General features: G+C 35.8%; 1 protein-coding gene across 2 annotated transcripts; it reads right to left on the bottom strand.

Moving 5' to 3' along the window:
- Positions 1–238: 238 nt before the first annotated feature.
- On the bottom strand, positions 239–16,126 carry IFI44 (interferon induced protein 44). Of its 2 annotated transcripts, none has more exons than XM_025387320.1 (9): positions 14,748–16,126; positions 14,002–14,468; positions 10,387–10,423; positions 9,512–9,707; positions 9,210–9,359; positions 5,251–5,422; positions 3,661–3,761; positions 1,401–1,614; positions 239–552 (listed from the first exon to the last, which is right to left on the bottom strand). In XM_025387320.1, exons 2-9 carry the CDS (start codon positions 14,456–14,458, stop codon positions 485–487), a joined length of 1,395 nt encoding a protein of 464 aa, XP_025243105.1. In that variant the 5' UTR covers positions 14,459–14,468; positions 14,748–16,126; the 3' UTR covers positions 239–484. The 2 variants fall into 2 exon arrangements, with proteins under 2 accessions (XP_025243105.1, XP_025243116.1); XM_025387331.1 differs by having other exon boundaries at positions 1,441–1,614.

The following is a 16,126-nucleotide window of genomic DNA, read 5'->3' as shown; positions in this document are numbered from 1 at the left end:
CCTCTTTCTGTTTTAGTCTTATGGAATTCTTATGAATATTAAGTACCACATTTAGTAAGTATAAAATATTAAGCAAAAATGGCTTTAGGTTAAAGAATACAACATTAAGAAGGGATTCATACAGACCAAAATCACATATTTTAGAAATAAAATCAGAAGGCAAAATTAAGGTGAAAGCAGTGAATTTTAGAAGATACTGACAAATCATAATTTTTCCAAAATCACACACACTCTCAAGTTAGACCCAAGTTTTATAAGAAATTTATTTTTTCACAGATACAGAACATAAATCCAAGAAAAATTATTATTATTTTTCACAATTATGACTTTAAATCATGCTATCTCTAGTTATTCACAAGTACTACAATGTTCTATGCATTTCTTCACCCTAGACATTAATAAAACACATCCCTTCGGTCTTAGTTACTTCTCTTTGGTCTGTTTTCTCCTTTCGGAATTTTAATCTTCTGTGATATGAAGAAATTTATGTGAACCTTTCACATATCAATTTTCTTCCCTGTGCACACTTGATAATTACCTTTCTTTGATTCCCTGAGAAAAGAAACACAAAATATTCTTAGTGGATTGTCTGAGTAAAGGAAACCAGAGGGAAGAGGAATATTGGGACACTGGAGATCTCAACGAATGCAATATTAGCAGCACATGTACCTTGAGGAAGAGAAGGGATGGTGAAACCAAGATGGTAGAGTTAGAGCAACGAAGTTAGTGACATGAGAGTTTCCCAGCAATTTGAGAAAGAGAGAATTGGAGAGGATATGATATTCTGAATTCATTTCCCAAGCACTAAAACAAGATTTGAGTATACTAAACTGAAACCTCTGTCAAATCTCTAAATGGAACAATGCAGCATGTACTATGCACAAATTGTTAAAAGAAAGTTGATGTAATACTAAATTCTGTGGCCATTCCATAAAAGGACATACCTCTACCTAGCAAAGGCCACACTGCATGAAGAGGGACTAAGATGAAGGAGAGAAACAAAAAGGCAAATCAAAGAAAGACAGGAGCGTAAGGTCCTAAGGAAGGAGCAAATAATCAAAGGTCGCATCTGATGAGGAGCAATGCTGATCCATTCCAGTTCTAGGTTCTGAGTAAAGAAACATAGTCTGAGAAAAGAGGCCAGGGATACAGCTTGGGATGTTCAGAGAGTGGAAATGACAGAAGTGGATTATTTTAAAGCTTTCATCTCAAGACAAGAGGGGAAAAAATGTAGTACAGATTCTCTTAGGATGTACTCCAGGAAAAGTGGGAAATGTGAGGAGGGAAAAATGCATCCAGACAGTGGGTTAAAGAGCAGGACTAATCACAGGGCAACAAACCATAAAAAGACTGAGAGCTGCCAGGTAGCTGATAGATCCAGGCAGAAAGTAGCCAACTACCTGACTCCTTTAAAGCTTCCACACCACCAAACACATCTACCTGTTTCTCAAGAGGCAAATCCTCTAAGAAGTCATCTGCAGCCCATAGCATTCGTCTCAGAGCAGAAAGAATGAGAACATCCTTTACAGGGTCCAGCTCCCACTCAGAGGAATAATTGCTAACCACCGAGATGTCAGAAAGAGCAAATCCAAGTTTTCTTTGGACTTCCTCTAGCTGCAATACAGAAATTAAAAAGACATTGGAAAACAGTGAAAAATATTATTTTATGTCAGTATAAATTACGAAAGCAACATCAAAATGTAAGAACTTGGCAATAATTTCCCATTGGAAAAAAAAATGGAGATCTGGTCTCACAAAGTACTCTTGAAGAACTTCACATATCAAGTTCTAATGTCACTGGTAATAGTAATTTGGAATACATGCAGTGGATTCTAAATGATTTAGAAGCAAAAATTTTAAGACACCTATGCTACAGTCCATAAATTTCCTGTTTCTTTTAAAAGACATTCTCTGGATTAGTAGATTTTATTAGACCAGTTTAATGTTTGATTCTTGTTTAGACTATTTTACCTCTAGAACCAAACCGCCTAGGTTCGAAATCTTTATCTGTCGCTGCTCAGCACTGTCAATAAACATTGGCAAATATTTACTCTGTTTTCTTTGTTTCCTCACCTGTAAAATGCAGTAATGATAGAACCCATTTCATAGGCTTATTATAAGGACTGATTAAGAAAATCTATCACATACTTAATGCTCAGCAGATATTCACTATCATTGCATTCCCCCAACTGGTGTTCCCACTTCCAGATTCCTTTTGATTCCAATCTGTGCACAGTGCCACATTAATTTTTCTGAAGATCATAACTTTGATTGACTTTGATCATATCATTACTCTTTCAAAAAATTGCTGTGATTCCTCATAATCCTCCTAATTAAATAAAATTACTTCATGCAAATGTTCCTTGCCCATTTTGTCTCCCCCCACAAAGATCCAGCCCTTCACTAACCTGAACTCCACGTTTCCCAAACATGTTGACTTTTCCTCCATTAATATATTGTCTTATGCTGAATTTGTTGGCCCTTTTTGTCTCTTCATTTTCTGAAATATTTATTCTCCTTGAAAGCCATTTCCCAGTGCTGTCCCATTGATGAAATCTTCCCGAACCCCTTTAACACTATATTTTTCTTTTCTAAACTTTTAAAGCACTTTATTTTTCATTGTTTCATGATATTTATCATTGTCAATCATAGATAATTTATTGTCAACTTTTTCTTAGCCCACACTCCCATCCCCTCACCCCCAGCTATAAAATTGTAAAATGTTTAATGTGGGGGAATTTTTTCATGATCTGCGTAGCTGATAGGAGACTGGCTCAATCTTAAAGATAATCAATAAACATTTATTGAATTGAATCTAGTTGAATTAAATTGTAATAAATGAACTTACCCATGTCAGTGTAAAGATAGACAGTTAGCCTTCTGTATCCATGGGTTCTGCATCTGTGAGTTCAACTAAGGCTCAAAAACAACTGAAAAAAAATGGCCGGGTGCAGGCACTCATGCCTGTAATCCCAGAACTTTGGGGGTCTGAGGCAGGCAGATCACCTGAGGTCAGGAGTTTGAGAGCAGCCTGGCCAACATGGTGAAACCTCATCCCTACAAAAATACAAAAAAATTAACCAGGTGTGGTGGCACATGCCTGTAATCCCAGTTGCTAGAGAGACGGAGGCAGGAGAATCACTTGAACCCAGGAGGTGGAGGTTGCAGTGAGCCAAAATCATGCCACTGCACTACAGTCTGGGCAACAGAAACTCCATCTCAAAAAAAAAAATAAATAAAATTTGAAAAAATATTTCATCTGTACTGAACACGTACAGGTTATTTTCTTGTCATTAATAATTAAAAATAGAGTAGAAAAACTATTTACATAGCATTTAATTTGGGTTAGGTATCATAAGTAATCTAGATATTATTTAAAGTATATCAAAGGATATACATAGGTTATATGCAAGTACAAATGCTATGCCATTAAGCATCCACAGATTTTGGTAGCAATGCAAGTTCCTGGAACCAATCCGCTGCAAATACCAAAGAATGACTGTATTCAACTTTTAAATCTTGGGAAATGGGCCCTATTTAAGTAATTTGTATAATTCTTCTTAAACCCAGTAGCTGCGTGTTTTTATTTTTATACACACTAGTATGTGATTGTAGTAACATACCCCAGAAAATGTGTTTACAAAGGGCATCATTCATTACCTTGGACCTCAGAGGCACACATCTGTCTATTTCTATAAGGTCACCTTTTGTAATCAGATCCATGCTATCCACATGAGTGAGCAAAGCCACGTGTACCACACCTATGCCAAACAGAATTGTTTTTATCATTTTAGAGAGCATCAGTATTTTCAAGTTACTTAACTATCAGTTATGCAATAGGCAACCTGTGGAACAATTTCAGATTTGGAAAGATCCCCTGTACCCTGGTCACCCTCATCTCCCCAGAAAACTCCCCTGGACTACTTATTAGTATCTGGAGTTTCTCTGACATGGGGAGTCACCTTCACTGCCTTCCATGGTAACAAACGAGGACTCAAATGAAACCACCTCTTGGAAGAGATAACTAAAATTTATGCCGCAATATTGCTGATTGATTTCATATTCTGTCCAGAAGTTGTGTTTTGACAGAGACTAAAGACCAAAGGCCTCTAATAAACAAGATGGGGGAGAAGAGCCCTCTAGAAAGAGACAGAATGTGTCAAAGTATCACAAGTAAACTTCCCTTATTTCACAATACTAGCAATCATCTCTCTGCACATCTCCTCTTTGCAAAGCTTTAAATTTCAGCAAGCAGGTAAGTTGATCACTCTCTGCTTCAAAACCAAGAACAGTGATAAACTGGCTCTTTCTCATTCCAAATGGACATGACCAAGAAAAGCCAGAATGGGTCACCCTAAATCCCTGATCCTGGTTACCTTCTCCAAACTCTTTACCTCTCTCTACCAAACATCTTACCTTCCAGTTGCTTTTCCTTACGACATGTTTCTTTTTCATTTTCTAATTCTTTTTTTTTTAAATTATTATTATACTTTAAGTTCTAGGGTACGTGTGCATAACGTACAGGTTTGTTACATATGTATACTTGTGCCATGTTGCTGTGCTGCACCCATCAACTCGTCAGCACCCATCAACTCGTCATTTACATCAGGTATAACTCCCAATGCAATCCCTCCCCATGATAGGCCCCTGTGTGTGATGTTCCCCTTCCCGAGTCCAAGTGATCTCATTGTTCAGTTCCCACCTATGAGTGAGAACATGCGGTGTTTGGTTTTCTGTTCTTGTGATAGTTTGCTAAGAATGATGGTTTCCAGCTGCATCCATGTCCCTACAAAGGACACAAACTCATCCTTTTTTATGGCTGCATAGTATTCCATGGAGCTCCAGTAGCGCAATCGGTTAGCGCGCGGTACTTATCATTTTCTAATTCTTAAAGCTCAAGGCCCAATCTTTGTCAATAAATGCATGCCAGGACATAGGGGTAGCAGGTAGTTTGGATTGTACTACCCTTCATATATACATTAATTTGTTTTAATTCTTAAAAAAAGAAAAAGTCTCTAAGGTAGGTACTATTATTATACCAATTTTATTGATTAGAAAATTGAGGCACAGAGAGTTTAAGTTACTTGCACACAGTCATATAGCTAATGAATGCTCAAGTTCATTGAAGCATGCTGGTAGACTAGGGAAGATTGAAATATGCAATGACTGAAGTTCTTTATCCTGTCCAAAATACATTCTAAAACACAGTCTAGTCAATTACCCTTAGTAGCAAAGTGGAATGAGACTCACCAGCGTTTATTAACTCCCTTCGAAGTCTTCTGATCTTTACTATCATTTGAGAAGAGAAGTGTTCCATAGAGCTGACATCAAATACAAATGCCACACAATGAATTCTGTCCTTCAGCGATGGGGAATCAATGTAGTCACGATGACTTAATTTGATTGATTCCATGGGATTAAACTGTAAGGTAGACATAAAGCAACATATTAATTCAACAAATGTTTATGAGCACAAACTATGTACCAGGCACTGTGCAAGTGAACTGAATGGTAAACAAAACAGAAAAGTCTCCTATAGTGTGAGGCTAACAATCTTAATAGAGAATACAGGCATTATGCAAGTAAGCTAGCAGTCCTTTCACCTTGTCAGGTAAGGCATCTGTGAGGAAAGGACATGTAATCTGAGAGCTAAAATAGCAGGAGTTTAAGAGGATAAGGATACGGCTGAAGGTGTTCTAGATAAGAAAGGCACTCTGCCCACAAATGGAAGTAAGAGAATTGAGAAAAAAAGCTGGTACCATCAAGCAGAGCGCAAGGAGGAAAGGGGTTCAAGGTGAGATGACTTTACTCTTCAGCTAGCAGTTTCTCTGTTGGGAATCTGTCCCACTGATACACTGACAAAAACACATAATGATATATGCAAAGGTTATTGACTGCAGGAACATTTGTAGCAGAAAAATGCCATATCAATTAAACTTTGTCTGATATGTCAATAAAGCAGTTTTCTACCACTTCTCCAAGAATGGAGTAGCTGCAAATTTATATGTACTTTGTTATATATTTAAAAAGGCAAGAAAAATATAAATTTTGTATGGTTACTAATAGGAAGAGGGGAGAAATTTATTTGAAGGGGCAGAGAAGGAAGATAGATTCTTTGAATATACATTATTTTGTAGATTTGATCTTTGAACCATATAAATGCTAAACATAAACATAAAACCAAATTAACTTTGAAAATCAGTTCCTAAATTTAATTGAATTAGTGAACTGTTGCGGTTATAATACAGGGATAAACTATTTTGATTGACTTCAAAATACAATAATTTGTATACCCCTCCAAGGATACATGATACAACCTAAATACACTATAAAAATCTGCTAAGATGGTTTAATTATTTCCAGTTTTGATTGTGATTATATGAAATGATACTAAGTGTGACTATGATGAGGTTGTTCATGGTACTGATAGAGCTTTTATACTGAGGTTCCTGTAGATGATATGTAAGATAAAGGAATGAGTTGTGACATGATATTCTGTTACCGCCACTGTTTTTGAGAATGAGAATTCTCAGTTTGGGAGAAAGCAGATATACAAGTGATAGAAAAGAGAGTAAGTAAAAACTTTCTAGTACTGAATTTGAATAAGAAGTTTTTGTATAAGTTTATAAATTTTTTTTCATGAAAATGTATATTATTTAACTCTGCTCACTAAAAAGGGCAAGAAACAATGACCAGCCAAGTAGCTATGAACATTTCTAATGCCCCACACCAGGACTACTTGAAGAAACAGCTGTCTCAAAAGCTGTGGCAAGAATAAAAGAATACAAAAAAGACTTTTAGGTTCATGTCAAATGGACTCAGGATCCAAATTGTAGAGGCTCTCACTGGTACAAGATGGTACATTTTACATCAGTATGGAGAAAACCTACAATGGATTGAAACACACAACATATATTCAATTCATACTGAGTTGTTCTTAATAACAATAAAATAATATCTTGACCCTATTGGCAAAGGTGAAGGAAATGTCATTATTTCAAAGTCTTGTAAAAAGGCAAAAAATTTAAGCATATATCCTGTTGTTCTTTTTAAACTGTGCCACTGGATAATCAAAGAATGGATGAGGGTAAGTTTCTCTTTTGTATGTGAAATGGTGAAAGAATAATAGAGAATGTCACTATTTTCACACCTTAACAAATAAACGGATCTAGGCATTAAACATTGATTAATACCAATATTAGAAAAGTGATAAATCCCCAAACTGTGCACAGTTTCATAGAATACAACACAATCTATGAAGTAGAATCTGAATTGGAACACTCTTTAGATTCAACTCTCAATAATCAGGACATATGGAAAACAGAGGACCATGTAAAACCACCCTGAGGGATGAAAATAATGGAGTTCAGATTACATAGAAGTCTACAAAACAACTAGATTTCTTAAGAAACAAATGATAAGGAAAAAGCGAGGGATATAAAGTCAGAACATACAATCAAAGAGACTGAATAGACCTATTTGAATGTTATTCAAACAAACTTATAGATGTATATTTATAAAGCAATTATAAATTTGAACATTGAGTTGTATTTGATAATTTATGGAACGATTGTAAGTTTTAGGTGGGGTAAGAGTATTATGACTATGTTTAAGGAGATATATATATGCTCCTATCTGTATAGTTATATGTATAGTCAGTATTGAATAAAATGTTATGATTTCTTGGGTTTGATTCAAAATAATACAAGAGAAGAGAAAGTGGGTAGATACAGATGAAACAAGACTGGCTGTGAGTCAAAAATTTTTGAATCTGAGTACATGGGAATTCATTAAACTATTTTGTCTATTTTAAAATTCTCTGTGATAAAAAGTTTGTATTTAAAAAAGAATATTTAAAAATAAACAGCACTTACAAGACAACTCTATACTAAAGAATGAAAGAATCTTGCATGAATAGAAAAACAAAACTTGCTGTGTTTTTTTAACAGGCACACAAGATATGTAAAGACGTCAATCAATTTTCAGTATAAAGTGTTAATATAATTTCAATCTAAACAACAAGAAATCAAACACAAATGAACAAACAAAGCACAAAAAACCTCATTTGAAAAGGTATATGTATGAAAATTGCCAAGAAAAACAAATAGGAGTAATAAAAAAATGAATGTGACTTGTCTGGTAAGTTATCAAGCCATAATTGATTACTATGGTAATTAAACAATTAGATAATATAGTAATTAAAATGCTATCATGAAATAATAGATCACTACATCAATAGAAAAAACTAGAGAATACAAAAACTGACCCCAATATTTCATAATGTAAAGATACAAAAGGCATTCAGTGAAAGATGTTGGCATCATTGACTATCGTTTGGAACAAAGTAAACTTAATGATTATTCAAGATCTGAATGTTCATTAGAAGGCTAGAAGTTTAAAAAATATATACTGAGATGGTTCTTTGATCTCCCCTTCCTCTTGCCTAGAACACTGACAGTGCTCAGTGTTCTTTTCACATAATAACGACAGTCACACGTCTCAGTCAGATGGGGCTGCTATGACACGTTATACAGATTGGGTGGCTTAAACAACAAACATTTATTTCTCACAGTTCTGGAGGCTGAGAAGTTCAAGATCAAGGTGCCAGAAGATTCGGTTTCTGGTCAGGGTCCTCTTCCTGGTTTACAGAGAGTCACCTTCAGGCTATATCTTCACATGACAGAAAGAGATCATCTCTCTCATGTATATAAGAGCACTAATCCCATTCATGAGGTCTCTATCTTTATGACCTAATTACCTCCCAAAGTCGTTACCTCCAAATACCATCACATTGAGGACTAGGGTTTCAACATATAAATTTGGGGGAGGCATATCTTAACAGCCCATGCTGAGGACCTCAAAAAATCGGAAGGATCTCTGAAATTAATAACTTCAGATAGCTGCCACACTGGTCCCAAGCTGCCTGCCTTCAGACTTCCTCTTACATAAGAAAAATTATCTATGTAGGTAAGTTGATGCAGTTGGATTTCTGTTTCACATAGCTGAAAGCAGTGGAAAGTGGGGTAGCTGTTATGATAGCCATGATGGAAGAGCCCTCAAGATGTTTTTATTCTTTTTGAAAAAAAAAAAAATCGAATAGGGACAAAGGACCTTGAGCAAGTATAGTTTAAGAAGATAAATGCTGATACATTTGTACAAAAATAAGCATTTTAAAAATCAATTATAATTTCTCATTAGTCAAATCTTACCTGGTATCTATCACGAATGTTACCATTTAAGATGTAGAATATGTCATCCCTGCACAGGCCACCTTCTTTCTCACCCAGCCCCAGTGAGTCACACAGAATAAATGGCAGATACTGGCCATCTTTCCCATCTCTAATAAAGTATGTCCTATACTGTAGAGGGGATAAAAGCAATTTTAAAGGTTCATTTTTTATTATAAATTGAGATGAAGTCTATATGTAATAAAGTTGATCTGCAAAAGGCTTTTGAAATATAATTGATTTGAACAGAGAAGCAAAGGCTAGGTGGCCTCAAATGTGCTTACCTTCTCAGATATCCCAGTTCTATCAGTGCCCACCAAAGCCTGATGCGTTACATGCCCTTGGAAAACAGACTTCACTGAGTTGAAAAAGCTGGACTTCCCAGCTCCAACTGGACCCAGCAGCAGAATTCGTATTTGTGGAACCAGGGATCCATATGGTTCATAAGTTCTCAAGGCAGACAATAAGCTCTTCCTGAGCCTGTTTAGACATGATCATTTTTAACAATTGACTGCAGTTAGGTCATAAAACCTTACTATAAATTTTCTGCGGATTCATTTTTTTCATAGATATTATTTTTTATTAGCAACTTGCCTTCTTACTTAAAAGACATGAGACGAACCTACGTGAAATCCTATTGCAAAAAGAACAAAAAGCAAAAATAATACACAACTAAATTAGTAGACCACATACATCTAAGAATAAATAATCGCTGTATTAAACATAAAGATCAATTATTTAAGACTAAACTTCAGAAGTCAAAATACATGTGACTTCCGAAGTTCATGAAAGTAGACCATTTCTAACATATTCTTGAAGTTTATGGGGGGTATTCCCCACCTGCCAACCACTTCTTCTAGCAACTCTCTAGAGTAGTTGAAACATTAACTGCAAGAATTCTAAGTAAAACACAGACATACAAACAAATAACTATTTTTCTTCAAGTATGTCACATTAAAAATTCCTTTCCTCTACTCAGTGTCCTTTTTGTTTTAACATTAATATTATCAAATATTTTATGATTATAAATACAGTTTGTTCTTGATGATCCACAAGTTATGTGTGATAATATGTGTTGCCAATTATATTGATGAGACCTATCATAGAATAAGTCAAAGAAAATGAAGAGAATAATAGAATCTTAAAAACATTGACTTACTCAGTCACCCCTTTTATCTTTCTTTCATCCAGTAAATCTGAGGAAATAATCAAAGAATAATGTAGATTAGAAGTTGTCGAATGATTGGCTGACTGAATGAATGTCAATGAATTCACTAGAGACAAATACAAAAATAGCTTTTCCATGGGAACGGTCCTGTATGGTGAAAAGGGAACAATTTTATAGAGAAAATTCTGATAAAGCTCATTAACAACATTTGAAGAGGCTAGCACTAGAGGCAAGGTAGACCCTCTGTACTATCAGCAGATCTCTTCTCATTCAGTTACTCAACAGTGGTATGTGACTCACTCCCACATGGGAATTGAGGGTGTGGGTGTTTTCTAAAGAAAAGAAGCAAGGCCTAGAGATGTGGGAATGTCTAATGTGGAAATGTGGAAATGTCTAATAAGACATTTTCCCCTCCATAATCCAATAGGTCTGAGAGGGATAATGTGCAAAGACACACAAACAGAAAACACGGCACTAGATTTTCTCTACAACCTGCTATTAACAATTGGAACTCCGGGAACTTCCAGCTCACTTAATTTTATTCCTGCCCCCGGAAGAGAAGATGAGACTCATGCCTACCCAATCAGAGTGCAGTAAATTGTTCAAGTGTAAGCGGAGGATTTCATTCAGATCAATAAGGCACAAGCTCAGAATTATTTTTTCTTAGAAAGAGACATTTTTATGTTGAATTTAAAACAGAAAGGATAAGGATAAGCAATGCTACCAATTCTCTCAGTCACAAAAGAAGAATATCATGTGGAACATTTATAAACATGGCCATATGTATGGCAACAAAGTGAACAATATTACCAATAGTAGAAATTGTGAAAACTTCCCTCAATGTCTGTAATATAATAAGACTAGCAAAGCGCAATTACAAACAAATGGAAAAGCAACCTCCTGGGAGTTTAAAAAGCACTGTCTTAAATAACTTTAATATCCAAAAAGAAATAAAAACCACAATTACAAATATATAGAAAATAGCAATATGATCATTTATGTCAATTTTATGATAATATCCTATTTCGTTAATGACAAGAAAGAAGGAAAACACTGAAAATTGAAAATAGAATAAAAAAGAATAAAGAAACGGACCTTAGGAATATAAAAAGAAACACAAAATACAAAACCAAATTTTACAACTTGAAGAAAGGATAAATTAATATAGTAATTATTTTAAAATGTAAAATAAATAAATTATCTTGTTTTATCAAAGAAAGAAAAATTTGTTAAATGTCATACCACCACTCATATACCAAAAGGGTTGCATAATCAAAAAAAAAAAAAAACGCTGAAAAGGATTTGGGGTGACAGAGACCCTTGTACACTACTTATAGTTGTAGAAATTGATATAAAACTATGTGGGGAAATGTCGTCAGTGTGAAGATGAACATATACATACCCTGTGATCCAGCAATTTCATTGGTATTTTCTTCAAAAAACAATTATATGTGTGAACCAAAAGATATACACAATAATATTTATAGCAGTATTATTTGTAATAGCCCCAAACTGGAAAACACAAATGTCCACCAGTGATGATTGGATAAAATACTGTGAAGGATGCACCACAATGGAATACTGCATGAATGAAAAGGAACAACCTATTGCTACATACAAGAATAAGGATGAATCACTATGAAGGTAGGAGTTAAAGTAGCTAGACAGACACATTCGCTCACTTTACCAGGGAACGCTCTCAGGGAAAAAAGGAAGACAACTGACCAAGTCTAATTTTCTAATAAGTATGCTAGTAATTTTATGTCCTGGTGAATAGACTAATGATATTTCCCACACGGAATAGTACACATCTCTTGAATATCCTTAACAGGATATCAGTGACTAAGAATTACTTAGTAAATAAATCTAGATTCTGGCCGGGCACGGTGGCTCACGCCTGTAATCCCAGCACTTAGGGATGCCAAGGCATGCGGTTACTAGGTCAGGAGTTCGAGACCAGTCTGGTGAGCACAGTGAAACCCTGGCTCTACTAAAAATACAAAAAATTAGCTGGGGACGGTGGTGCATGCCTGTAATCCCAGCGACTCAGGAGGCCAAGGCAGGAGAACTGCTTGATCCTGAGAGGCGGAGGTTGCAGTGAGCTAAGATCTTGCCACTGCACTCTGCACTCCAGCCTGGGTGACAGAGACTCTGTCTCAAACAAACAAACAAAAAAAAATTACAGATTCCATGGATTAAGGGGGCATTCTTGCCTCCCTGGAAGCTGTTATATAATTTTTCAATATGTAAAGTGGCCCATAAACTTCACTTAAAACCCCTGCCTATTTTTCTGGCCCTTAAAGCATATGTCCCATATGGAAAGGAAAGATTTAGGGAGCCACACAGAATATCTAAGTACTCTTTCTGCCTTTTCTTAGATTTCTGATTGCCCCTATCTTTGAAATTACTAATACAGCAATATTAGATATTATGCTCAGTGAAATAAGCCAGACACAAAAGGACAAATACTACATAATCCCACTTGCATGAGGAATCTAAAATAGTCAAATTCATAAAAGCAGAATTAGAATGGTGGTTTGCTAGGGACTGTGGGAAGGAAGAAAGGAGAATATATTTGTCAAAGGGCATAAAGTTTTACTTATGCAAGATAATTAAGTCCCAGAGATCTACTGTACAGCATAGTACCTACAGCAACAATACTATATGGCAGGGGTCGCCAATTCCCGGGGCCACGGAGCCTAGGCTGTCTGTGGCCAGTTCAGATCCAGGCCACAGAGCAGGACTTGAGCGGCAAGAGTGTGAAGCTTCATCTGTATTTACAGCTTCTCCTCATTGCTCATATTACAGCCTGAGCTCTGCTTCCTGTCAGATCAGCAGCGGAATTAGATTCTTATAGGAGCGCAAACCCTATTATGAACTGTGCATGAGGGATCTAGGCTGCATGCTCCTTATGAGAATCTAATGCTTGATGATTCACTGTCTCCCATCATCCCCCACATGGAACTGTTTAGTTGTAGGAAAACAAGCTCAGGGTTCCGGCTGATTCTACATTACAATGAGTTGTATAATTATTTCATTATATATTATGACATAATAGCAATAGAAGTAAAGTGCACAAAAAATGTAATGCGCTTGAAACCAATCCCCACCACCAGTCTGTGGAAAAATTATCTTCCACGAAACTGGTCCCCGGTGCCAAAGAGGTTGGAGACCACTGCTGGTATACGGTAAGTCATCACTTAACATCATCATGGATTCTTGGAAACTGTAATTTTACGCAAAACAACATATAGCATGTCCTTGACTAATGTCTTTCTTCCATAATGATAAGGGAAATAAATTGGTTTCCTTCTAAGTTGTTTCACTTAAGTCACAGTTTCCAAGAACCTATAGTTCACGTTAACTGAGAATTTATTGTACTTAAAAATGTGCTAAGAGGATAAATCTTATGTTAAGTGTTATCATAAATATACATTTTATTGACCCTGGTTGTCTCTTAGCAAACAATTTGTGTCTAGGTTTCAATCTGAACCATCCAAATTATGGTTGAGTGAAAAGGTCATTTTTCCTTAAAGAGATGAATTGGTTTAAACCAACCAAACATGCAAGGGAGAACTCTATACAGGATAATCTGATTAAACCTACCTTCACATCGAAAAACTTCACAATCCTGAATAGAAATAGTACAATTTTGAACAAGTCCAAGATCTTCCGTTGTCTTTGAGCCCATAATCACTTTTCTATTTCTTAACTCTATCTGGAAATTAGTTGTGGAGTTATATTTTACATTGTCATGGCAAAACAGTCTTTCTGGTGTACATAGTCCTAGTTTCCATTCTGAAATTTTAGTCTCTTGTAGTGCAAAAAGGATGATGGAGGCAGCCTTTCTTTCCTGGTAACTCTCTTCTGCATATGCTCCAATAATACGATGTTCACCATAAATCACTGTTAGAGTAGGCCCTTGATTACAACATCTGTCAAGTAAATCTCCACTATAGAATCCATGGACACTACCCTTATAGAGAAGGCTAAGCCGCTTTCCTCCAAAATGATTTTGCAGGATCTTTTCATGCAACCATGCCAAACGAGTTGTCACTGCCATACTTCTTGATCTAGTGGCAAATCAGATATATTTTCCATTAAATATTAAGAAACAGATAACATATACTGTTATAAACCTTGCATTTATGCCTCTTACATATTCTACATAACATAAAAAATGACAAAACAAAGGATGAACAGAAAAATCATTAGCTAATTTTTTCCTATAAATCATTGCTTTTTAAATTAAAACAGAAACAGAGACTGGCAAGTGACACTGTCACCTAAGAGAGAGAGAAAGAGAGAGACGAATGTCAGCTAGGAAAAAGGAAAAGCAGAAAGACATTTACCTGTTGTAGTGTCTGTAGTATCAGCTAGAGCTGAGGGTAGCTGCTCTGTCTGGATAGCTGGGCAGGCACAAAATGGGCAAAGGAAATTATTCTGCAGCCTTGAAGTTTCAAAGACTCAGAGAAAGGAAACTGAAACTCAGTATGCCCAGCCCACTTGACAGCATGCCAACTTCTCTCAACAAAGGAGCATAAGCTGGTCCAGCTTTTAGACAGTACATTTATATAAAAAATAGTATTGAAAGAATCAAGGAATTGAAGTCAGAGGGAAGAAAACATAACAGCTCACTGACTTTTAAAAAAATCTTTTTATTTAAGGAAAATGCAACCAATTTCTGTATATGGACATACAAAAAGTATTATGTATTCTACCTCTAGAATATGTATCTCAAATTAATTTACATCTCTTAATCCCTGCTATCAATTAATTCTGCACTAGTATACTTCCTTATATAGAATGTTATTTTAGCCTCCAAATTTGTTCCTCTGTTTTTCTACTTGCCCCCTCTCTTCTCACCACAGGAAAATGAGGAGACTTCATTTATAAGACATAAAACAACCCATGTCAATTTCACAATAAAGCCCCTTCTCTAACTTCACATTGCTAAGGATCATAAATTTGTGTCCTATAGGCAGAATTCAATCTGCAAATTTGTTTTGTAGGGCCAATGCAATACCTTTATATTTTTTAATTTTTGAATGTGAATGCTTTTATATCATTGGGCATCCACTCTCCAGTCCTCCTTTGTCCCCTCTTGCTTTATACCTGACTGGTTCTAACAAATTTAAATTGCCTGCCTGCTCTAAAAAGGTTTTTTTAATTTGCTGGCCCTATTAAAAACAATAGCACCATCAAATGAAAATATTTTAAGCAGCTTATGGGGTACTGTTTACTTTGCTTTAAAAATTATAATAGTATAGACTTATTATTCGTAAGGTAATTTACATGTATCCCATGTGTTTATTTTAATAACTTTTTGATGAAGACACCAATATTATTGCCGCTTTTCAAATAAATAAACAGAGTTTTGGAGTGTAAGTGAGAAAAAGAGGAGGAATAGGAGTGATGAGGGAAGAAATCTCCTGCTTTAGACAGTATAATCAGGAAAGGTCTATTTAATGAGATGTCATTGGAGAAGTGTCCTGAATGGAGTGAGAGGGAGTACCATGAAAATATCTAGGAAAAGAGCTTTATAAGCAGAGAGAATGGCAAGGATAATCACCCCTGTGGCAGCTTGTTTCAGTAAGAAGCTCAGTATGGTTGGAGCAGAGTTAGGTTTGGAGAATGGCAGTGAACAGGAGAATGGAGGGACCAGATAGAGATAATTGAATTATGGGGGCAATTCTGATCATAGTGAGTTAGTTCTTACAATATCTGATGG

This window comes from Theropithecus gelada, chromosome 1 (genome assembly GCF_003255815.1).
Source record: "Theropithecus gelada isolate Dixy chromosome 1, Tgel_1.0, whole genome shotgun sequence".
NCBI lineage: Eukaryota > Metazoa > Chordata > Mammalia > Primates > Cercopithecidae > Theropithecus > Theropithecus gelada.
The sequence above is the reverse complement of the archived record's forward strand: the minus strand, read 5'-3'. Positions and strand labels throughout refer to the sequence as shown.